At 33.7% G+C, this 24,623-nt stretch overlaps 1 protein-coding gene across 5 annotated transcripts in view; it reads right to left on the reverse strand.

The window, feature by feature from the left end:
* Positions 1-24,623, reverse strand: part of SCML2 (Scm polycomb group protein like 2) — a 78,768-nt gene continuing 54,145 nt past the window's right edge. For 4 of the 5 annotated variants that reach the window (XM_016152696.2, XM_016152732.2, XM_016152704.2 and 1 more), the window contains 8 exons: positions 22,295-22,485; positions 19,108-19,228; positions 13,521-13,724; positions 12,516-12,698; positions 6,283-6,402; positions 5,436-5,654; positions 2,772-2,923; positions 1-1,707 (listed from right to left, as the gene is read on the reverse strand). In XM_016152696.2, coding sequence (XP_016008182.1) covers positions 1,579-1,707; positions 2,772-2,923; positions 5,436-5,654; positions 6,283-6,402; positions 12,516-12,698; positions 13,521-13,724; positions 19,108-19,228; positions 22,295-22,485 — 1,319 coding nt within the window. In that variant the 3' untranslated portion in view covers positions 1-1,578. The remainder of the gene's footprint in view (positions 1,708-2,771; positions 2,924-5,435; positions 5,655-6,282; positions 6,403-12,515; positions 12,699-13,520; positions 13,725-19,107; positions 19,229-22,294; positions 22,486-24,623) is intronic. The other variant, XM_016152716.2, reaches the window with a different exon arrangement.

Here is a 24,623-nt window from a genome sequence, read left to right on the forward strand (position 1 = left end):
TATTATATTTTAAAATCTGACAACTGTAAAACTTAGTATTTATATAAACTCCTGAGGACTGTTCAATGGGGCACAGCATCTTCACATACACAATTTGAAAGAAGACTAACTTTAAATTAGAATTTTATCTTATAACACAAAAGGAATAACATAGATGAAACCACCTTTTAAATACTTGCATTCATGTATAAAGTGACATTTGGTTTTTTTGAAAAAGAAAATGTACATTCTTGCCCCTGGTGTATATTTTATTGGCATTTCCAACAAATGGCTAATACTTTTAGCACGGTTTCTCATAGCTTATAAACCACTCCAAAGTTACACAAAGTAATAAAAATAAACATATAGCACCGTTTTCCCTTTAATTTCTCACTTAAAAAATAAAGCCCAAAATGATGTCAGAATTAAAGCATCCTCCAAAATTTAGCAAAATGGCTCAGAACTAAGAAAATTAACTAGAAACATTGCATAAGACAGAGAATGCCCCTGTATGGAAACCAATCTATGGATTGTTTCGTATCCCCTGAAGACTAGCTGAGAGGTACAAGTAATAGCAAACAATGCAAACATTTTTTTACAGAATAAAAATGTCTAACTATATAAATAGTTTATCATTACCTCTGTGGCAGTGTAAAGTGCCATATTAAATTCAAAAGGAACAGATTTGCTTGCTTGTATACATACGGGTATAGAATATATAAATATGGTATAGTATCCATATAAGGAATAAATGCAGCCAAAATATATATCTTTTAAGAAACTGGGCACAGGTGTCTTCATATAGAGATGTGAGAAATGAATGTTTAGGTAAATATCTAAGCTTAGTGAAAATATGTAGTTTTAAAATAATAGGTATTTTTTTGGAAAAAATCCAACTCCATCCAAGACACCCTTGTAGTATAATATCTCCTGCATAAAACAACTATACTATCTATCCTATAACTGATATTTATCAAAAATTGATAAGAACACTTTATGAAAGTTTATAAGCTTGCTTTTTCATTAAATAGAACAAATACAGCATACAGAGAAATAATAACAAAAGCAAAATAATTTATATGGCTATTCCCTTTCTGGAAACTGGTAGAAGACAAACAGAAGACTGCAGTAACAAACATAAAACTATTTGAGGAAGAGATGGCATCTGCAGTTGCATCTTGAAATTCTCGTCTAAAGAAAGCTTCTCATGGATTATTCATTAGAGAACTTGCTAAGCCCTGATATTCTCCCCTTTGGGATTTGGCTGTTTTGGTTCTATATATAAATGTTAACTGATATCAAAGGTTTTTCTGTTTCCTACATGAAGTATATTTGTAAACTGTACCATGAGGTAACCTGTAAACTGTAAAATAATAAAAAGACAGAAAGAACTGCCAATTTGAATATGCTAATATTAACACATTAAATGGTATTTAGAGGAAGTAAACTGGACTGGACTGTAGTTCTGCTATCTGGGTATAATAAATTTTTTTTAGGAATTGTCTAGAAAACTAAAATTGCTAAAAGAATAAAAATACTTTTAAATTAATAAGTTACCAGGACAAGTGAGAATTATATCTAATCTAAACTTACACATTTTTAATTGTACTTTCCTTCTTTAAGTTTTTCAATGTAATAGCATAACTTTAAAGCTGGCCCCAACTTCAGGCCCAAATACTTCATTATAATATCACTTTTGAGTAGTAGCAGAGCCTTCCCATCAATTTCCTACAGAGAGAAAGAAATTATAATTAATAATGCTTTCATATTTTGTTAAGTTATTTATATATAAAAACATGTAGAGAATAGCTTTACATTCTTGATATATATTCCCTGAATACACTTTTATTTCCTGAAAACTATTTAAAACATACAGTAAAGCATCATTTGATAATTTCTAAATTTACTTCGAATTTTAAGAAAAAGGAAATTTAATCCAGTATCTTTCAAAAATGGCCTAAGCATCAAACTATCTGATTTTAAATACTGTGTATTGAATAAAATGCATCATCTATGACAAAGGGTAGAAAACTATGAATGGTAGAAATGAATTTCAGAGGGTTGTTAAGTTTCTTAGAAAGGCTGGAATATGAGTATGTCAGCATCAATGAAAACTGTAAATGTGCTATGCAGTATTATCTTTATTTTGAAATTTTATCAGTTGTCTGAAGCCAGACATTAAAATTAATCACTAGTTTTCTCACATTTTCTTAGATTTTCTTACATTGAAAAGGATATATGATTTATTAGAAAAGACTTTAAACATATTAATAGATACAAGGCATCCTCCTAAAATTCTTTATTTCCTTAATTAATCAATTTGTGTCATGGAAGCATATTGTTTGGTATTCGTGAGTTCCTATTTTTAAAAAAGCTGCACTTAATCTCATTTAGTTGCTGGATTCATCGGGCATCATAATAAGAAGGACACCCTGTCACAGCTTGTGGTCACCCCCTCCTACTCAGGGTCCTGGGCCAAGCAAGGAGCAGGAGGGGAGGAGGATCCTTGTAGCTGTCGTTACAAAGGAGAAGACACCTGAGAGTGGCCATGCTGAATCATCTTCTCTTGAAAACCTGAAGACTTGTAATATTTTACAAGTATTTTTAAAGCACAGATCCAGCCTCTACCATTTAAGGATCTAACTCTGAATAAAGTAACCTTTCTCACATATAGAAAAAACAGTTGATAGGGTTCCCCCACCATCCACACTAATCACTATCCAACTGAAGGGCCTGCAGAGCGGTCATTCAAAGGCATTATGGCAGGAAAACTGGGTCAAAAGATACATTACATGTTGCCTGAAGAGGTCGGCGAGGGGGCCTGATATCTGAGGATCTTTATGTTTCATAAACTGTATCACTTCATCCACAGACCAGGTTGAAGGGTCCTTAGAGAAGCCTTTTTTCAGGACACTGGGATCAGGTACAGCTATATAACTTGGAGCTTCAATGGGGGGAAAAAAGACAAATCATACTTGACCTGATCATTATCCTGAAAGAAGAGATGTTAGGTAGGGAGTAATGGTCTCATTCCTGGAACCATCTGCTAAGAATCCCGGGGAGGACCGAGGACTCCAAGTGTAAAATCTAGTGAAAGTTTAGCTAGATAAAGATGATATGAGGATGGCTACCCACGAGTGTGCCATCTGACTGCCCCCAAACAATAAAAGCAGCCTCGAAAGTTACCTTAAAGCTTCAAAGGTCATAAAATAGACTGAGCAATATGACGTCTCTTTGGCCACAAGCAATACAGTAAAAGATCTGTTTCTTGGGCCAAGTTAAGTTAATCTAAGCTAACCTATTATTCTCTTTAAGCTTTTCAGTAAATTTCTCTCAATCTCTCTCCTCTTGGTCTGTCTAGTTTAGGTTTATTTTAGTAGCCAAATGCAAGGGAGATTCCCCAAATTTAGTTTTATAATTGCTTAAATTTGTTTAATTAATGAATTTCAATAACTCCATTATCTCCGAGAACCAAATTAGTTCTTTTATCAAATCTCTCACATTAATTCAATATGGACATTTTTAGCATTACTTTACTCTTTAAATTTCTGTCTCTTAAGCTTTAAATGTTTATCTGAATTTTGATGAAAACAAAATTATTTTCTGCTTAGCTAAGTTAGAAGAAACTTAAACATTATATTCAATACCTCTCTCAAGTTTAATTACTAGTAATAGATATTTTGGCTGAAGGGTTATATGTTGAAAAAAGACATAACTGAACCATGAAACAATTTAAGTGCTCAGGCCTCAAATAGTTTTGCCTGTGCTGTTCACTAAGTTGCACTGAAATTTCTTTGTGTCTAGACAAGTTTTTGCTTACTCAACCAGAGCACGCAGCTCCCCAAAGTTAGTGTGTGATAAGAGGTGGGTTTTGTAATTCGCTAGGCAGATTTGTGTCTCTCACCAAGGATTGTCAACACAAATTTATCTTTTTGCGTGAATTAAGACACATCGTCTGGGCTCTGGCCATTTTAGGGACATTTTGAGTATTTACCCAGGGAAAGGGCAAAGAAAAACAGAAGATAAAAGAATTCACAATGGTTAATATTTTTGTGTGTGGTTTGGAATTTGATTTTCTTTTGCAATATTGCAACTTTGATGCAAAATAAAAACTCTTTACTAAAATACATGCTCCCTTCTACTTGTCAGAGATAAAAATGTTGGTCATATGTACCAAGAAGTGCTGCAGAGCTCAATCAACCAATTTAGACAGAAAAGTCTTTTCTTTTAACTCAAGCCTCAAATCATACCTCCAAATTAACTTATGTTTTTGTGGTATTTCTGGTTTCTGTCATCAGAATTTGGTATAGTTATGTCTTAAATAACATATAACTAGTTTTACAGATAATTACACATAAACTATGAGTAAAGATATGATTTCAGGTAGAAAACTAATTTTATATTAAAAATAGAACTGTAAGATCACCTGTTTTTAATATAATATAGAAAAATAATTTAATTGGGCCCATATCTTCAAAAGAACCAGAGAAGATTGCAAACATTACATTAGTGTTATTCAAATAATTATAAATAACAAACTAATTATGTAAACAAAGTACAGTCATGATTTTCTCTTGAATGGCTTTGTCTTACATACATTAGGATATCAGAAATGCTTCTGAAATAAAGTAGCAGTTCTAATACCTTAATGAAAATAAGAGTAATGACACCTCTAGACAGTTTCCGAGTGAAATGCTTACCCAGTCTCTAGAGATGCAAGCAGCATAATGGTTAAGAGTATGGCCCTGGAGCCAGGGTGCCTAGGTTCAAGGACTGGCCCAGCTATTTTCTAGCTAGAGGGCACTTTAGCCAAGTGACTTCTCAGATTTTTCATATAAAATGTTTACCAGCACCTACATCTTAAGGAATTTTTGTAAAGGTGTGATGTATAATGCTATATAAAATACTATGTGCCTAGCACATATGTCAGATAGTAATAAAGATGATCATTTTTATTACTATTAAGTAACTGCTGGCAAATAATGTTATTATTATTAGTCATTCTGCCAGGATTCCAGGAAAACCAAAGGCTAGCCTCCTCAAGCCCAAATATAGGCTACTTTGGCATTGTAGTGTTAGACATACATCTGGAAGTGGCATATTCATTCAACATGAGAGGCAACCTTTTAGAGTCATTTATTGAGAAGGTCTGTCTTCAAAAGTTCATATTTTGTGAAAATACTTAAAAATTCAGGGGACGATACCTCTTTATAGCATAAACATCTATCTCCAGACTCTCTGAAAACATCACTCTAAAAGCAGAGGCAATCCATACAGAGGCAAATTCAGCATCTCTAGTGGCTTGGCCCTGATAGTGAAGTGAAGGGGAAGACTCGACACCTCCTCAGTTTGGAATTTTCTCCAATGTGATAAACTCTCAAGGGATGTAATTGGGCATGGAAACCTCAAGGGGAAAGACAAATACATTGACTGAAAATCACTGTTTTTAAATATACCTTCGCTTTCCATTGGCATTGGGAATCTAACTTCCTGATGACTGCCCTGGGGAGATGAACTGGTCCCCGCTAGTGCTGAGCTTGAGGTGTCTGGCACACTTATAGGATTCATGCTGTCAGGATTGAAAGAACTTTCTGGATTGAGTGGTAAGTTCTCAGAATTTTCAGGAAGCTTATCCTCTTTGGGCATGCCATCTTCCTCAAAAGCTGGTAGTCCTTCTACATGAAAAAAAAAAAGAAAAGAAAAGCGATTATCTCCAACAGACTTACAGTTCAAATACTATTAAAAGGTCAAAAATCTACTAATCTCCAATGACAGTTCACTTAAGCACTGATATACTGAACTTTCCCCTTCTCGGCATTTATAGAAATGGGCACTATCCTGAAATCCAAACTGATTCTATAACATCACCTATAGTTCTAATAGCAGCTATCTCTTGCAAGTCTTGCCACCAAAGTCTTGATCACCTCACTAAAGCAGTGGTTTTTAGAAATTCCAGTTCTTCACAACTATTTGTTATAATATGATCACACAGTTGGTTTCTAATATTTGCTTACTACCTGGGCACTTAAAACTTTCACTAGAGAAAGGTATTAGATTTTTCTATTCCTCTATTAGCTTTTAGCACTATAAAGCTGAATGGAAAATTTTACTGTAACTGTTTGTTTTTACTCTAAGGAGAAATGATAACTGTACCCTTCTGAAGGGAATGAAGTACTCAACAAAGCTCTCAAATGATTTGGGCAAATACACCCCCCTTATCCCCACCACCATCACCCAAGAACATACATAAATGTTATAGAGTGACTTTTCTTTCCAATCCTGGGATGTGTAAATACTATTTACCTGCAGGGGCATGTACCTGCACCTTTATTTTGGAGACCTTAGGAGAGAGAGTACCAACATAGGGTAGAGGTTGCTCAGAAGGTCGTTTGGTGCTTTGTTTTTCTATTATGTCTTCTTGTACTGTTTTCAAAAAAAATTGTCTATTATAATAAACTCTAGCATTTTCATATCATAAGCATAAAACTTTTGTTTCTAAATCATTTTCCCATTACGACTTCATCAACAATTTATCAATTATTTGATTATTTATGAATAACATGTTAATTTCATCCTATTAAATATTTTGGTGACATCATATACTTGAGTTTAAAGCATTATGTCAAGGCTTTATTTATTCTAGGGTCATCACATATCTCTAAATATCTCAGGAAACTGAGGCAACCAATTATAATGTGTCTTAAAAGGCCTGGGAAAGTTGCTTCAACAAGCAAGAAAAGTTAAGAATTCAGAGTAGTTAAGAAGATAAGGTACAATGAACACCTCCTTTTATAGGCAACCATCCTGGCTTAGAGCTACCCTTCCAATAACTCTACTGCCTATTTCTCATTCACCAAAATGCATTTCAATCTAAAAAAAAATTTAAGGCATGATCTTGAAAATAAAGATAACTCAAATTATCAGTTACATTCTAAATATTAATTAGTGCCTTGATTTAACATCCAATTAAAAATAAAGTATAATAAAAATCTAAAAAGTCTAATAGGCTTCAAAAGAGAAGAAAGATTGCAATGAAAAAGTACCAAAGTACCTAAAGTGTTATATAGATTTAATGCAGTCCTCATCAAAATCCCATCAGCATTTTTTAAAGAAATAGAACAAAAAATCATCAGATTTGTATGGAAGCACAGAAGACTGCAAATCATCAAAGCCATCCTGAGAAAAAAGAACGAGGCTGGAGGCATCACTCTGCCCAACTTCAAATTATACTACAAAGTGACAATAATGAAAATGGCATGGTATTGGCAGAAAAACAGACACACACACACCAGTGGAACAGAATCAAGAATCCAGAAGTAAACCCATGTTTATATGGGCAAATAATTTTCAACAAAAGAGCCAAAAACATATAGAAGAGAAAGAAAATCCTCTTCAATAAATGGTGCTGGGCAAACTGGAAAGCCAGCTGCAAAAGAATGAAACTAGACTGTTGTCTATCACCACATACCAAAATTAACTCAAAATGGATTAAAGACCTGAATATAAGACCTGAAACAATAAATTGCATAGAAGAAAACAAAGGGACTAAACTCGAGGACCTTGGACTTAAAGAGGATTTTATGAATTTGACCTCAAAGGCAAGGGAAGTAAAAGCAAAAATAAATGAATGGGACTATATCAAACTAACAAGTTTCTGCACAGCAAAAGAAACTGTCAATAAGGTAAAGAGGCAACCATCCAAAAGGGAAAATATATTTGTAAGCAATGCCTTTGATAAGGGCCTAATATCCAAAATATACAAAGAACTCATACAACTCAATGACAACAAAAAAACCAAACCAATCAAAAAGTGGGCAGAGTACTTGAACAGACACTTCTCCCAAGAAGACATACAAATGGTCAACACACATATGAAAAGATGTTCAACGTCACTAGTTATTAGATAAATGGAAATCAAAACCACAATGAGATATCATCTCGCACTTGTCAGAATAGCTGTTATCAACAGGACACGTAATAACAAATGTTGGAGAAGATGTGGAGAAAAAGGAACCCTCAAATACACTGCTGGTGAGACTGCAAATTGGTACAGCCACTATGGAAAACAGTATAAAGGTTCCTCAATAAACTAAGAATTGACCTACCATATGATTCAGCAATCCCTCTACTGGATATTTACCCCAAACACTTGAAACTTCATATCTACAAAGATATTTACACACCAATGTTCATAGCAGCATTATTCACAGTGGCTAGAACATGGAAGCAACTGAAGTATCCAACAATTGATGATTGGCTAAAGAAGCTGCGGTATATATATGCAATGGAATATCACTCAGCCATAAGAAGAGATGAAATCCTGCCATTTGTCACACCATGGATAAACCTCGAGATAATCATGCTAAGCGAAATAACCCAGACAAAGCTGAAAACCACATGATATCACTTATATGTGCGATATAAACCTAAAAGTATCAAAGAAACAGGACAAACAGAGACTCAAGGATATGGACAAGACTAGTGGTTACCAGAGGGAGGTGGGGAGGGGAGAGATAGATGGGGTAAAAGAGGTCAAATATGTGGTGACAGAAAGAAATTTAACTATGGGCGGTGAATACACAATACAATATATATATGCCTTACCGTTGAATTGTATACCTGAAACTTACTGGATTTCATTAACCAATGTTACCATAGTAAAAATAAATCTTTAAAAAAGTACAAAAGTCAAACTTCATCTGGTTCAAAATGGCTGGGAGCCAGGCATGCCTCTCAAAATCATCTGATGAGCAACCTTTAGCCAGCCAGTTACTGGCTGATAACTAACAGGTCTAAGAGAGCTCTTACCACTTGATTTTATTTTTAAACATGGATTATAAAACCAACAGGCAAAACATAGTTTAGTGAATGATGAATATTTCTACAATTAGAATATTTAAATTCTAAGAAAAGAAATAATTGACTTTTTAATACTTGTTTAATGATTTAAAAAATTGGAATACTACAGTATAGTTTTCTATAGACATTTACCTCAGAATCTTAGTAAGATCAGAAAAAGTAATTATCTTTTACTTGTACTATTCTAATGCTTTCTGTAGGAAAAGTTTATGAGGCTGGTGTATGGCCTACTATCTGGGGCTAATATAAACATAAAATTGACTCTTGATTTCTGCTTCTGGGTATTATACTAAACTTAGGTATGAAACTGTTCATGCACAGATAACTAGAAAAAGCCAAATAATTTAAAGTCATCATAGAGAGGTAATTCTAGAATGACTGATTAAGGACTTCCGAAAACTTGCTCCTTCATAAAAATAATGAAAACACTGGCAAAAATAACTTCTTCAAAACGCTGTACATTATGAAGGCTTACAACAATCCAAAATGCACTTAGTCAAGAAAAACAACTGAATGTGAGAAAGAACAGCAAATTCTGTGGATTTTAGCTTCCTTGATATCATCTTTTTCATCCCAGTTTTGTGGCAGCCTTGCAAACCAACACCTTCACAACTACAGTAGCTATGAAAACCAGTAGCCTATTAGTCACTGAAGGGGATGCAGTGTATTTAGAGCTCGTCAAAACCCCCATCCACACAGAACTGTCATTATTTGACCAATCTTGCAGATAACTGAAAAACTCTACTCTGAGGACTTGTTTCATTTGACATGAATCAAAGCCTGCTCTATCTGAACAGCCCTATCTCCAAGGCATTGGTCAAAAAACAAAACAAAGAAACAAACACCCAGTGGCAATTGTTTAACATCGAAGCTGACAAAGGCAGTATTACCAGTTAGAGTTGACAAGAAGTGGACCAAAAAGATTAAAAGGAAAAACTGGGGATTGAGATATCCATTCAAGGACTCTTAAAAGCAGTGAGATATTCCTGGGAATCTAGAAGGCCTTATGCATGCTCATGAAGTCCAGAGAAGGCCCTGATCTTTCATTTCTTGACCTTGAGGCTCTACACAAAGACTTGTATAACTGCCTCCTGGAGTGTTTAAGGTTAAGTCCAAACACAAATAGAATCCCTTGGCAAGGGCTGAGAGACATACCAGTTCTAGACATTTAAGTAAATCTCTGTTCAATCGTTAGCTGACCATTAAGCTAACTGAGAAGACTTCAGTGGCCACACATGACAAAATTAACCCAGGAAAAGTCATTAAATTAGTCCAGAAAAGTCACTAAACAAACAAACAGCATCAGCAGCAACAAAAGAAACCCTAGGAATGAGGAAGGAATCTGATTATTAGAGTTGCTGCATTATATCATTTTAAAAAGATAAGTTTTCAATTTAAAAAAGTAGAATACATGCAAAGATACAGCAATATGTGGCCTACACACAGGGTAAAAAATATTCAATAGTAACTGACTTTGAAGAAGCCCAAATACTGGACTTACTAGATAAACTTTAGTATATGTGCTTCTGAAGCAAGCACAAGACAGACTTTAAATAAGCTATTTTACATATGTTCAAAGAACTAAAAAAAAAATCATGTCTAACAAACTAAAGGAAAGTATGAGAACAGGGTTTCACCAAATAGAAACTATCAATTAAGCAATAAAAAGGAAGCAAAAAGAAATTCAGGAATTAAAAAGTATAATAAGTGAAATGAAAAATTCATTAAAGGGTCTCAACATCATATGTGAACTAGCAGAAGAAAGAATCAGCAAATTTAAAGAAAGCTCAATTGAGATTATATAGTTTGAAGAACAGAAAGAAAAAAAGAATAAGAAAAAATAAATAACACATGTCAGAGACCAGTGGAATACCATCAAGAATACCAAAATACACACAACGGGTGAGCCCCAGAATGAGAGAAAAGAAAGGGGAAGATAGATTATTTGAAGAAATAATGGCTAGCAGCTTCCCAAATTTGATAAAAAGCATTAATCCGCATGTCCAAAAAGCTCAACATTCCCCAAATAAGATAAACTCAAAGGGATCCTCAATAAGTTTAGCAACTGACTACAAACTACAGAAGCTAGAATGAAGTGGGATGACACATTCAAATCACTGAAACAAAAAGATGATCAATCAAGAATTCTATATCTAGCAAAACTAACCTTTAAAAAAAAGAAAATAGGAAATTTTCCACACTAAAGGGAGACCTTCAAGTTGAAATGAAAGAACACTAGACAGTACAGCAATCTCCCCTTATTTATGGGAGATATGTTCCAAGACTCCCAGTAGATGCCTGAAACCAGAGATAGTACCAAAGCCTATACATACATACATACCTGTGATAAACTTTAATTTGTAAATCAGGCATAGTAAGATATTAACAATAATAACTAAAAAGTTAATAGAACAATTATAACAATAGATTAATAAAAGTTGTGTGAATGTGGTCTCTCTCAAAATATCTAATTGTACTGTACTTATCCCTTCTTCTTGTGATGAAGTGAGATGGTACAATGTCTACATGATGAGATGACGTGAGATGAATGACGTAGGAATTATGACATAGTGTTAGGCTACTATAAGGGTTCCTTGGACACAAGCACTGTGATACCATGACAGTCAACCTGATAACTGATATGGCTACTAAGTGAGTAATGGGCAGGTAGTATATATAGTGTGATCATGCTGGACAAAGGAATGATTCATATCCCAAGCAGGATAAAGTGAGATTTCATTACACTACTGAAAATAGTGTACAATTTAAAACTCATGAATTGTTGATTCCTAGAATTTCCTATTTAATGTTTTTGGACCACAGCTGATCATGGGTAAATGAAACCGTGGGTAAGGGGACTGTACTGGTAATTTATAAAGTCATATACAAGTAAAAGTACTTTCAACAACTGTAGAAAGTAAAGCATCTGTTGTGCCAAAACAAAAACAAAAATTAATTCCAATTAGATTAATGGCCTAAACATAATGGCTAAAACTATAAAATTCTTAGGTGAAAACATAAGAGCAAATCTTAGTGAACTTGTATTAAAGCAACATTTTCTTAGATATGGCAACAAAAGTACAAGAAACAAAAGAAAAAATAGATAAATCAGACTTCATCAAAATTAAACACTTTTGTGCTTCAAAAGACACCATCAAGAAAGTGAAAAGACAACCTACAGAATGCAAGAAAATATATGCAAACCATATGAGATGTAAAACTTTTATCCAGAATTTTTATATATATTTATATACAAGTATAAATATATAATACATACATATATATAAATGTTATATATATATATAATAAAAAGACAAAGAACCCAATTAAAAATGGGCAAAGAGTTTGACTAGATAGTTCTCCAAAGACACAAATAGTCAATAAGCACATGAAAAGATGCTAAACATGAAAATCAAATCCCAAAGAAATCTTTCAGCTTTTGATTCTAAAGTTCATTATAAATACAAGAAATTACTTTCCCACTTTGAATGTTTGAATGAACAGAACAACTGTATAATACGTGTGTGTGTGTGTGTGTGTGTGTGTGTGTGTGTGTGTTTACCATTTGGCTAAAATGCTTACTTTGAAGGAAAAACTGAATTACATAGAATTCTCAAGTTAATATGAAATGTAATATAAAATAGAAGCACAGTATAAAATTTTATATTTTCTCTTACCTGACTGACTTTGATCATGCTCTGGAGTACTATAAGTGTTACCTCTGAAAGCACTAAAAGGCTGGCTACTCAAAAGGTTCTCACAATGCAGAGTGTGGCATAAGGTCTCAAGAAAGCGAAGGGCAAATGATGCACTGTTCACTGGAGGGAGGTGGACGGAATGAGTTTCCCCATCAAAGAAGGCTATTGGGAGAAAAAAGATGTCAGAGTTATATCATAGAGAGATGAGAACTACAATATCAACAAAAAAGCCATCAATTTAGGAAATGTAATATAACTCTAACTTGTTTTTTGTTATTTATAAAGGATAATCCTAAATTTAAAAAGTTCCCCTCATTAAAACACAATAGCTTAGTAAGTCAGCCAGAGAAAGACAAATGCCATATGATTTCATTTACATGTAGAATATAAAGAACAAACAAAACAGAAACAAACTCAGATACAGAGACCATAATAGCCTGTATTTGTAAAAGCATTATCATTTAAAAACATTCATAAAATAAACAATAGAAACCCACTGGTCTATAACATATTCTACTATTCTAAATATTGCATGGGTACAAATGTTGTAGTATCTGATCACAAAATCATGAAAGCTGTGTAATTATCTCTTAATCACTTCTTGAGTCAAATTTTTATTTAGAGCTTATCAGTCTGTTTTCTAAAAAAATTAAAACATATTATCAACCAATGTACTCTGTCTATAGTGAGCTTAATACAGCATATAAAAGGGGGAAAAATCTGTACTTTTTACCTCAATTTACAGTATTACTCTGACATTGTTTATTTTGAAAGTAAAGTTAAACTTTCCAAGATGGGTTAAAAGTCTATAAACATAAAATCATTATAAATATTCTATAAATATAATAAAAATGCCAATATTATAAATGGTTAATAGACTAGAAATATTATAAAAGAATCTATATATCATAAAATGCTTGCCTTCTCTGAACCTAAAATCAAATTTAGGGAAAAAAAGCTGAATAAAGGATTAGATGAACATACCAGTTATCACTTCTCCTCCACGATCATCTGGCTTAAGGAATCCAAAAACAGTCTTACTGTCAAGGGCACAATCCATACAGGCCTGCACAGTCTGCCGGAGCACCACATTCACAGGGCCCGGACCATAGTGGTCAGGCAGCTGCTCGATTTTCTTCTGATCCAGGTAAGGGCCAACGTTTCCATATTTGTTTATATAAACACAGACTTGAGGGAAAATATGTGTACACAGATATAACAAACAACGAAATTGGTTAAAAGGAACATAAACACTACATAATTACTATATCCCACTAGGCACACTTCATTCAAAGAGAACCTAAATATAGTTAATACTAATGATCATTTCTTCTACCTAAAAATATGTATGTAAATATATCTTTACATTTGTGTAAAGATATTAAACCTAAATAGAAATAATCTAAATATTCAATTTTCTAGAATTTTGCCCAAACTGATAATAAAAACTATAAAAGTTTTAGTAGCATCACAAAACAATTCTTCACACATTCCCACATTATATAAAATGATATAAAGATTGTGTTCACCTTTTAACTGTACAAACAATATAGGAAGTTTCTTTCAAAACTGGTCATGTTAGTATACTCCTTGAATTTATTTTAGATTGCCAACATTGCCCCTTTATTATATTTTCTAAAGTAATCAAATAACTTAGGACATATGCCACAGTAAATTCTAATTAAAAATTCTAATGAGAAATTTTCATTAATTTTAAAAAATAAACAAGTTCTTTATATACAAGCCAAGGTTCACTGAAAAAAAATTAAAAATAAAATAAATGGTTTCCTTAGTATAGTAAAAATATATGATTTAGAAGCAAATCATCTATAATCACACAAATGTCAAGTTTTCATAATTTTTCTTCACTGAGGATCAACAAATACAAATCAATATATAATGTTAACAATATGAGTGTACATTATCAAATATAATATATACTATCTCCCTAAATCAAGAAGCACATTATTTTTATCCATTTCTAATTACTTAATTTATATTGAAAATTTTTCATATATACATATTCTATATTCATCCCAATAAAAAAAACAATTAAGTTCACACTTTCACAAAGTGGAAATATATCATTCAACTTTGTGGCAACAGCTAGAGGAAGGATGCACTCTGTCACAGAGATAAAACAGCTATAAAAAACTTAATATGCGGTGCTGATGGTATGGACAAAGTTCTAATGAACACAAGTGAAGCTAAACAAAGATTTCCATGTTTTTTAAATCTCTTTTGCCTTACATTCATTTAGCTATTCTCTCCTGCTAATGGACTATAACTTGGAAATAATAAACTGACAAAATGAGATATATTCCAATAATCACTTTTTAGATGATTGTATTTCAAAAAATTAAAATTTCATTTTTAGTCAGGAAAGAAAAATTGGAGTAAAAAGCCCAGGAAACAGAAGAGTATAAGGGAGCTAATTAAGGATCTAGGAGAGGAAGCAATTGAACATGCTCTTAAAAATAGAAAAGAAATAAAACGTGCAGGAGATGACAAATAAAAGAAATTGATTCGTCTGGGTCTGTGTCATTTCCTATTGTTCACATAGCAAAGAACAATTTAAAGTTATCATGCCCCTTGACAGGCAATGATCTGCAAAGATTTTAAAAGGCAATAAAAAAGTTTGAGAGGATTAGGCAGAAACATAGCAGAGTAAGAGACGTCCCTAGATCACTCCCCTTGAAACAACAATAAGCTGAACATCTAAAACTCAACAAAAAACACCCAAACTGCACACCAGCATGTCTGAGTGTGGGATCTATGCATAAGAGCTACCAGAGGTCAGAACCCGGGTGTTGGGTGGTGGACTGGGAGTAATAAAGAAACTGCCTCTCACAACTGCTGGAGCTCCCTGTAGGAGGAGGAGGAGGAGGGGCGAAGGCTCTTCCCTGAACAACCCTGCCTGGAAGTGCTGGGGCTTGTATGCAGCCGACCGGAGGGCCCAGTATTCAGGGCAGAAAGCAGAGAAGTGGGGCGAGACTTCAGAGGAACAACAGTTGATTTTTGCTGGCGGAGGTTACAAAACCGAGGATGAGCTGCAGACCCCAACCTGGAACCCAGAGAGCCCCTCCCCCCATACCTTCCAAAACCCATCACTGAGGAGCCCCAGGGTAATCTAAGCAAACACTACTGAAACTGCTAGGGATCCAAGAGGCTTAGATGCCGCCTATTGGAAATCAAAAGAAGAGCGCCTTCTTTGCAGCAGGCTAAAGTGAGACCTTTAATAAATCTTCTATCTGGAAAAACAACAGAATACACTTCCATTAATGCCCAGGAGGAGAAGTAGTCCATTAAACACCATGAACAACCAAGGTGATGAGGCATCTCAGAAAGAAAGAGAAAAATCTCTAGAAAATAAGCTTACACACATAGAATTATGCGATTTAAATGACAGGGAATTCAGGATGGTACTTCTGAAAAATTTCAGTATGATCCGAAACGAATTGTAGCAACAATTTCAGGAATTGAAGAAACAACTAGACGAGCAGAGCAAGGAGTTTGAAACCCTTAAGAAGAACAGAATAGATATTCTGGAGATGAAGAACACACTGCAAGAGTTGAGAAGTGAAATAGCAAGCCTGGGAAATAGAGTTGACCAAATGGAGGAAAGGATCAGTGATATCGAAGACAGAAATCTAGAAACAAATCAGAAGGAAGAAGAGAGAAACCAAAGAATAAAAAATAATTAAAGAGAAATACAAGAACAAGCTGATACCATCCAGAGAGGAAATATAAGAATAGTGGGCATTACCAAAGGTGAGGAAAAGGAGCAGAGACTACAATGCAATTTCAGACAAATAGTAGATGAGAATTTCCCAAAGCTAAGAAATGAACTGGAGCTTGGGATTCAAGAAGCCAACAGAACACCCAATTATCTCAACCCAAAAAGGCCTTCACCAAGACACATTGTATTAAAGTTATCAAAAATCAATGACAAAGATAGAATTCTCAAGGCAGCCAGAGAGAAGAAAATCTTAACGTATAAAGGAAAACCCATTAGATTATCATCGGACTTCTCAGCACAGACCTTACAAGCCAGGAAGGAAAGGAACCAAATAATTAAACTATTAAGTGAAAGAAACTACCAGTATAGAATAATGTATCCAGCTAAGCTCTCCTTTAGATATGAAGGAGAAATCAAGACCTTTCCAGGCATACAAAAATTGAGGGACTTCTCCACTACGAGGCCTGTACTACAGGCAATACTGAAAGCGGTCAGCTCACCTAAAACAAAATAACAACAACAAAAATATATAATTAGGAGTAAAGTGACTATCAGGCAAACAGAAGCAGAAGAGTGCAAACCTTATTAAGGGCAGGGAATTATAGTTTAAATAATAAGAAGTAAATTGTTATAACAAGATAGTAATGAACGAAGGAGAATGGAGATAAGGCATGTGCAGAAGAAAATAGATTGTGTGTGTGTGTGTGTGTGTATAACTATCCTTTACATAATTTCTAATGGTAACTACACACCAAAGATTCAGAACTGAAATATATAACATGAAACAAAAAGAACCAGAGGCAAAACCCACAAAAGCCAACCAAAATAAAGAAAACGGAAACACAAAGACAAGAAAGCAATGGAAACACTGAGCTACCAGAAAACAAAAGATAAAATTGGTATAAGAAGACCTCATATTTCAATAATCATCCTAATGTAAATGGACTGAACTCACCAAAAAGGCCGAGTTGCAAGATGAATCAAAACACAAAACCCAACCATATGCTGCCTCCAGGAGACACATCCCAGCTCCAAAGACAAATGTAGACTCAAAGTGAAAGGGTAGAAGTTGATATTTCAAGCAAATGGCCTTTAGAGAAAAAGCGGGAGTAGCAGTACTAATATCAGACAAAACAGACTATAAAATGAAAAAGGCAGAGAAAGATACTGAGGGACAATTCATAATGATAGAGGGAATCATGTACCAAGAAGACATAACACTTATTAATATATATGCTCCCAATCACGGAGCCCTGAAATATGTAAAGCAATTACTAACAGAACTAAAGGGAGAAACATACCAAAATACCATCGTAGTGGGGGACCTAAAAATCCCACTGTCAGATATGGACAGATCATCCAAACAGAAAATCAATAAGAAAATAACATCCTTAAATGACACTTTAGTCCAACTGGACATAATTGACATTTACAGAGCTCTCCATCCCAAAACAGCTGCTTATACATTCTCCTCTAGTGTACATGGAACATTCTCAAGAATCGACCACATACTGGGACACAGAGATAGCCTCAACAAGTATAAGAGGGTTGAAATCATACCAACCATATTCTCTGATCACAATGCTTTGAAACTAGAGATCAACTGTAAAAAGAAAGTGGAAAGAACCACAAAAAAAAAATGAAGATTAAACAACATGCTACTGAAGAACTGGGTTGGAGAAGAAATAAAAAGGGAGATCAAGAGATACATAGAAATGAATGATAATGATAGTATGACATATCAAAACTTTTGGGACACAGCAAAACGGTCATAAGAGCAAAATTCATATCATTACAAGCCTACCTCCAAAAATAAGAACAAGCCCAAATAAAAAACCTCACACTTCATCTTAAAAAACTAAAAAAGGAAAAACAAATGAAGCCTAAAGTCATCAGAAGGAAAGAAATAATCAAAATTAGAGCAGAAATAAATAAATAAATGCAACAAAAAACTGGTTCTTCGTGAAGGTTAATAAAATTGACAAACCTCTGGCTAGACTCACTAAAGAAAAAAGGAAAGGACACAAATAAACAAAATAAGGGATTAAAGAGGGGAAATTACAACAGACACTGCAGAAATACAAAGGATCATACAAGAATACTATGGAAAAGTATATAATGCCAAATTTAATAACCTAGAAGAAATGGACCAGTACTTAGAAAAATACAGTCTTTCTAGACTGAATCAAGAAGATCTGGAAAATCTAAATAGACCGACTGGCAGTATGGAAATTGGAGAGGCTTTCAGAAAAACAGATCAGTAACCAAAAATAACTGACTATGACTAGTGGTTAATAGTGGGGTAGGGGAGGAGGGGGAAAGTAGTAGGGGTAAAGGGGGTCAAATATATGGTAGCTGAAGGTAACTGAACTTTGGATGGTGAACACACAACATACAGATGTCAAATAATAATGTACACCTGAAAATTATATGATTGTATTAACCAATGTTATCCCAATAAACAATTTAAAAAAAAGTTTGAGGTAGCTTTAAAAATACATACAAGACAAAAAAGATAAATTGTGAAATGAGAGAAAGGGAAAACAAAAATAGATTTGATGATGTAAATACTATAAATCTTACTAAGGTGGATAAAAAACTTTAAGAGTATTGAAATTTCAAGGGACTTGTGTATTTAAACAGACTGTTTTTCCTTAAAAATCAAAAGGAACAACCAAAATTTCAAAATACTTTTAAAATGAAAAATACTAAAAGAAATGTTTATGATCATCTTTTTTCCTCTTGATTTTATTTCCAAGACATAAAAGACATTGAAAATAACACAGAATAAAATATTAGTAACTTTATATGCTTTTAAAAATACTAATTTACCTGTAGACATCACTATTTTAGATGTGCCAGAAAAGGGATCCTTATATCCAGCACCACGGCCTCTGATCAGTGTCTTTATAGAAGCTGTAGAAGTGGAACACATAACAGGAATACATTTTTCCTGTAAACAAACAAACAAATAAACAAACAAATTAACAAAAAAAATACATTATCCTTTTAAAAATTCCTCAATAAGGTCTGATTATCAGCAGCAATGGTTCACAAATGATCCACTTGTGAAGTCCTCAGGGTTGGAAACCCCCGTGTGTGCGTGTGTGCATGTGTATCACAACCTGCAATACGTTTCAAACTGTGCTCCTCAGAGTGGGCCATGATCTGGTCAAGTAGGAGAGGAAGAGATAAAGAAGTTGGGATTCCTAGTGCTACCCCTGCTCCAACTGATATATCTTAGCCAAAATAAAATAGTTCACTCTGTAAAAATTGTTTTATTTTTTGAGGTGCCCTGTAAGACAAATTTTTCACACTGCTAAAGAAATGTCTGTAAATCCAATCCAGCAATACATCAAATGGGGGTGAAGGACCTTAACAAGGCAGAGGACAGAGTTTGTCTTTAGAAAGCAGTCACTCATCTGGTTTTTATGTCATCTACTCTGTATTTCTCCATATTACATATGATGATTTTGACAAAATTACAACTGGCTTGCATACATAATCATGCCTATTGTATATGAGAACCAAATGTCTTTTGGCCATTGTTAACTATCACTAGTGTTTTCTTTATTTTATATCAACTCTTGGAGCTTTCTTGAAGCTACCTTCAAACATAGCACTCCAATGTCAGAGAAGGGGCTCTTGTGCCTAGAAAAGGTAATAATAGAAAATATTTAAAAAGCCAAGACAAAGGAGGGAAAAAATAGGTTAACATTCAATGTTGTTTGATTTTTCTTCATTTCAATTAATAACTGTCATTTGTGTTCACAGCATTCTAGTAAATCATGTTAATTTTTAAGTATTAAATTATAATTATTGTTTTGATACTTGTTCTTTATTTAAAAAATCTGAATCCTCTGACTTAAGACATACCAAAAGAGTATGTTTGCATTAATATGATAAATAAAGGTATATCTATTTGGAAAACGTGTTTCTATACCTCCAGAATCCTTTAAGCGGTGAAGGGAATAGCTGACAAAGGAAAGAGTCTATTGCAAAAATAACCCTTACTCTTGTTCAAAGACTATCTAACTAAATTATGATGTGACAATACTGAAACAGGGATACAGGTAACTGCATGAGAATCTTTATCTTTTCATGATGAAATAATGAAGCTGGAGAAGATGACGAAGAATTGAAATGCTTCCCTTGAAACAAAAAATTGTTTAGTATCCAAAAATTATAGCATCTGTCCCTTGCCCATCCCCACCACCATATAAACAATATTTTCAAAAAGAGCTCTTCAAAACTGTCAAATTAACATTGAAATTATTTGAAAATAAAGGAGCTAAGAGAAACTTTTTGGAGTTATCTTCTATTTTCACCATTATACCAACTAATCACAAAGACTTTTCAGCAGCTGAAAAATATGCATTAAACATATGCATCAATGACATCCTTGATAAATTTTAATTTTTTAAATGCATTTAAATATTATTTCCTTTTAAATTTCTTAACTTTTTAAAAATTTTATATAATTTATTTTTAATTTGAAAAAGTTCACCTGCTAATGATTTACATTAGAATAATTTGCTTATTTGTTTTTTTCAATGTTTATGATTTTACATTTAGAATATATTGTTTTATTGACTTTTGATTTTGCTTATAAATTTTGAATGGTTTTTAAAATTAAAATCAGTATAATAAGTATATTAAAATAAAAATGGTATTGTCATATTGTTCCATACTGCTAACAGCTGAAACAAAACAGAAATGCATTTCTATTGTTATCAAATGGCTGAACTCAAAAATGTTCAAGGTAATACTACTGAAATTTAATTCAGTTTTAATAGATTAAGTAAGACTCTATGTCTTTTTATTTCAAATGTATCTCTTGTAGACAGGATATATTTTGCTCTTTTTAAAAATTCATTTGGATAAGCTTTTAATTGGAGAGTTTAGTCCACTAACTTTTAAAGTAATTATTAATATGTTTGAGTCTGGGTCCGCTGTTTTCTATTTGCCTCCTCTGTTTTGTTCCTCTGTTCTTCCTTTCCCATCTTTTTTTTTCCTTGATTACTCAAATATGCCTTAGAATTCCATTTTAATTTTTCTATTGGCTTTTTAGCTATATTCCTTTGCCTTTGTGTTTTTACAATATGCCCTGGGGATTACAATGTACAATCTGCATAAAGTTAATTAATTACTGTACTACTTCATGTAAAATGTTGAAACCTTGCAATGATACAAATCCATGTCCCACAATCTAAGACTTTATACTGAAATTATTTTATGTATATCTGTGTATGTTATAAACCCCACAAGACTATATTATTATACTTATTACTTTAAATAATCACATTATTATAAAGAAATTAAGAAAGAAAAAAGCCAAAAAGAAAATCACTTGCATTTGCCCAGAGATAAACTTCCTTCAGCATTTCTTATAGTACTTATCTGCTATTGATGAATTCTCTTAGTCTGCCTTTATCTGAAAAATGTCTTTAGCTCACCTTCATTCTTGAAGATTATTTTTGCCAGATAAAGGATTTTTGTTTAACACCCCTCCTCCTGTGTGTGCTCCCCACCACCAGAGCCTATCTGCTTCCATTCACTCTCCAGTCTCTTCAGGTAGCTGCTTTTTCTATTATTTCCAAGTTTTAGAATTGTTTTTTTTGAAGGAGTCAGTTAAAAAGGATGTAATTATAGCATCACTGAATTTATCACATTGATTCCCTTGCCTCCTCCCCTCCCCAGTTTACAGAGATATAATTTATGTACGGTAAAACTCATTTCTAAAGTATACTATTTAAAGTTTAAAATAAACTGACCTGAACATAAATATACCCATGCAGTACTTTCAATGTGGTTCTGAAGAGGTCGAACACTATACAAAAGTTTTAAGTTTACCCAAGAAAAGAATGCCAACCTCAATAGCTATGTAGGCCTTAAAGAGCTTTACATACTCTTGTTACATTCTGAAAGGGCCTCTCCTCATATTCTTAGAAAATCTTAAACTTTATGTTACAAGGCACCACAGATACTTATAATACAAATTAGTAGGAGATGCACTAACCTTTCTTCCTGCAGTTGGGCCTTTTTTCCTTGATGCGGGAGTTTTAGCTGAAGTTCCCTTCTTGGGTGGTTTAGCACGACCTGATTTCTTTGTTGGTAATACTACAGCAGTTTTCGGTGATGTCTGCATTGACTCCTCGCTTGCTTTGGAAGGGGAAGACTGTGTTTTTGCTGTATTCTTTGTAACGGAAACTGAGGGGAAAAAACAAAATACAAAAATAAAATTGAAGTAAATGACATAATTAAGGTGTTATCTTAATTATTAAAAATGTATCTCAAAATACATTTAACTCATTCTTTAAAAATATTACAAAAGTTATTCACTGAAAACCACTTAAAATAAAACTATCATCTAATATGCAGTTTTAGGTTAAGATTTCTGATTATCAGGAAATAATCTAATTCTCTAGAAAAAAATAGAGAGGCTTTTATAAGAGGAGCCAGTAACTTCAAACTCAGCACAGTGAAAATTTCTAGCAATTTACCTTTTCCCTGCTTCTCATATTTTTAGTCCTTAGAACAGAAAAGTTTTTCCTTCAGAAAATACTATCCAATTAAGTCATATACAGGTATCATTTTGCTCATCAATTTAGAAAAGCATAAAGCATGAACCAACCAACAGTTCCTGCTTCAATTTTCAGAGGCCAGGGTAATCTGCACTTAATTTTTAATGGCTAAGGCACATTATGTTCTTATATGTATGTCTAATAACAAAGCTTCATATACTACGATATGGGCTCTACATTAATGCTATCATGAAAGGACCACTATCACGCCCAAGTGACTGGTACTTGGTACCAGTTACTTGGGAGTCCAATCCAGACACTTCGAATATTTCAAATGAGGGTTATCTGCCAGGTTACTTTAGTTTACATTCACAGTTAAACAGAGATATTTTTAGTATTTATCCCTTAAAATTTCATTACAAAAAATAAATTTTAGTACTAATGTCAAATAAATATTCTTTACAGGAAGAGCTGTGTAAGTAATACACTTATACATCTATGCAAAAATCAACTAATTTTATTTTGAGGACTTAATTTTACAATTGGAAACCAAACAACTACTTTGCTCCTCTCATACTCTTCTCAAGACTGTGTAAACCTGACCTTCGACAGAGAATACTTCATCCCTGCAGCCTTTTTATCTACCTGCTATCACCTACCATGCCAAGAGGAGGGGACAGCCTTCTTTCAGCTGTCAGGGCAAATGGAGGACCACCATCATCACTTTCCCCTCTTATTGACACTAATTCCCTCTTTATACACCAGTCTCTTCTTACCTCTTTACCATCATCTCTCATTCTCCTTGCTCATTTCCACTTTCTTCAATAACTCCAGTAACCTCATTCATATTATTTCTTCTTACACAGTCTCCCTGTCATCACTCACCTTCAGGAATTTGACCATTGTATTTCTGATACTTCATCATCCTGACCTCATCATTGGAGATTTCAGCTCCTCATTAAAATGGTTATACTTAGCACAATTTCTGGAACTCTTCTATCTTCAAGATAACCAACCATGCCCCCTTTCTCTACCTCCGACTTCTTTACCTGTCATCCTTGCTTCGTATCAAATGACCATGTTTTTTATTCTCATTATGAAATCTAGCTACAAGCCCTCTCCATTTCAATTCAATCTATTAGCTTTCTTCTGGCTTTACTTTACTATAAACCTGCACCCAACTGGTCCACCTTCACCAACACCCCTCTAATGAGTCTTACTTTATCACTCCTTGATCTTTGATCATATCCAGCATGTCAGCTCCCACCACTAAATCACACTAGCATTTATTTTCTCTGGTCCTGAGCTCTATAGAACAAGGATCAGCAATCTCTTTATGTAAGAGGCCAGACAGTAAATAGTTCAGGCTTCAAAAGCCACATATGGTCTCTGTCACATATTCTTTGTTTGCTTGTCTTTTTAAACTCTTTATGAATATAAAAACCATTCTTAGCTCACAGGCTACACGGCCTAGATGTGGCACTTGGGATGTAGTTTGCCAGTTCCTGCTATAGAACATTAGGATATTATTGACCACTATAAAATCCACCTTAACTTCAATTGGATTGTCACTGCTGCAGCTAACTGATTTCCAAGTATGCTTCCATCTCCCTCTCACCTTATTTCATATAGCAAATGGCCTAACTCTCTAACTGTATGAGAAGATAAAAGGCTATCTTTCCAGAGTGACCATAATTATTCCATTTCTCCACCTTAAAACAGTTTTATTTTCATTCATTCTCATGTATCAAATGAAGAGTTTTAGTTCTACTCTTCTAAGTCCAATCCCATTTTACTTATGTCCTAATAACTATCTTCTATGGT

This window comes from Rousettus aegyptiacus, unplaced genomic scaffold (assembly GCF_014176215.1).
Source record: "Rousettus aegyptiacus isolate mRouAeg1 unplaced genomic scaffold, mRouAeg1.p scaffold_m13_p_9, whole genome shotgun sequence".
Classification (NCBI taxonomy): Eukaryota; Metazoa; Chordata; class Mammalia; order Chiroptera; family Pteropodidae; genus Rousettus; species Rousettus aegyptiacus.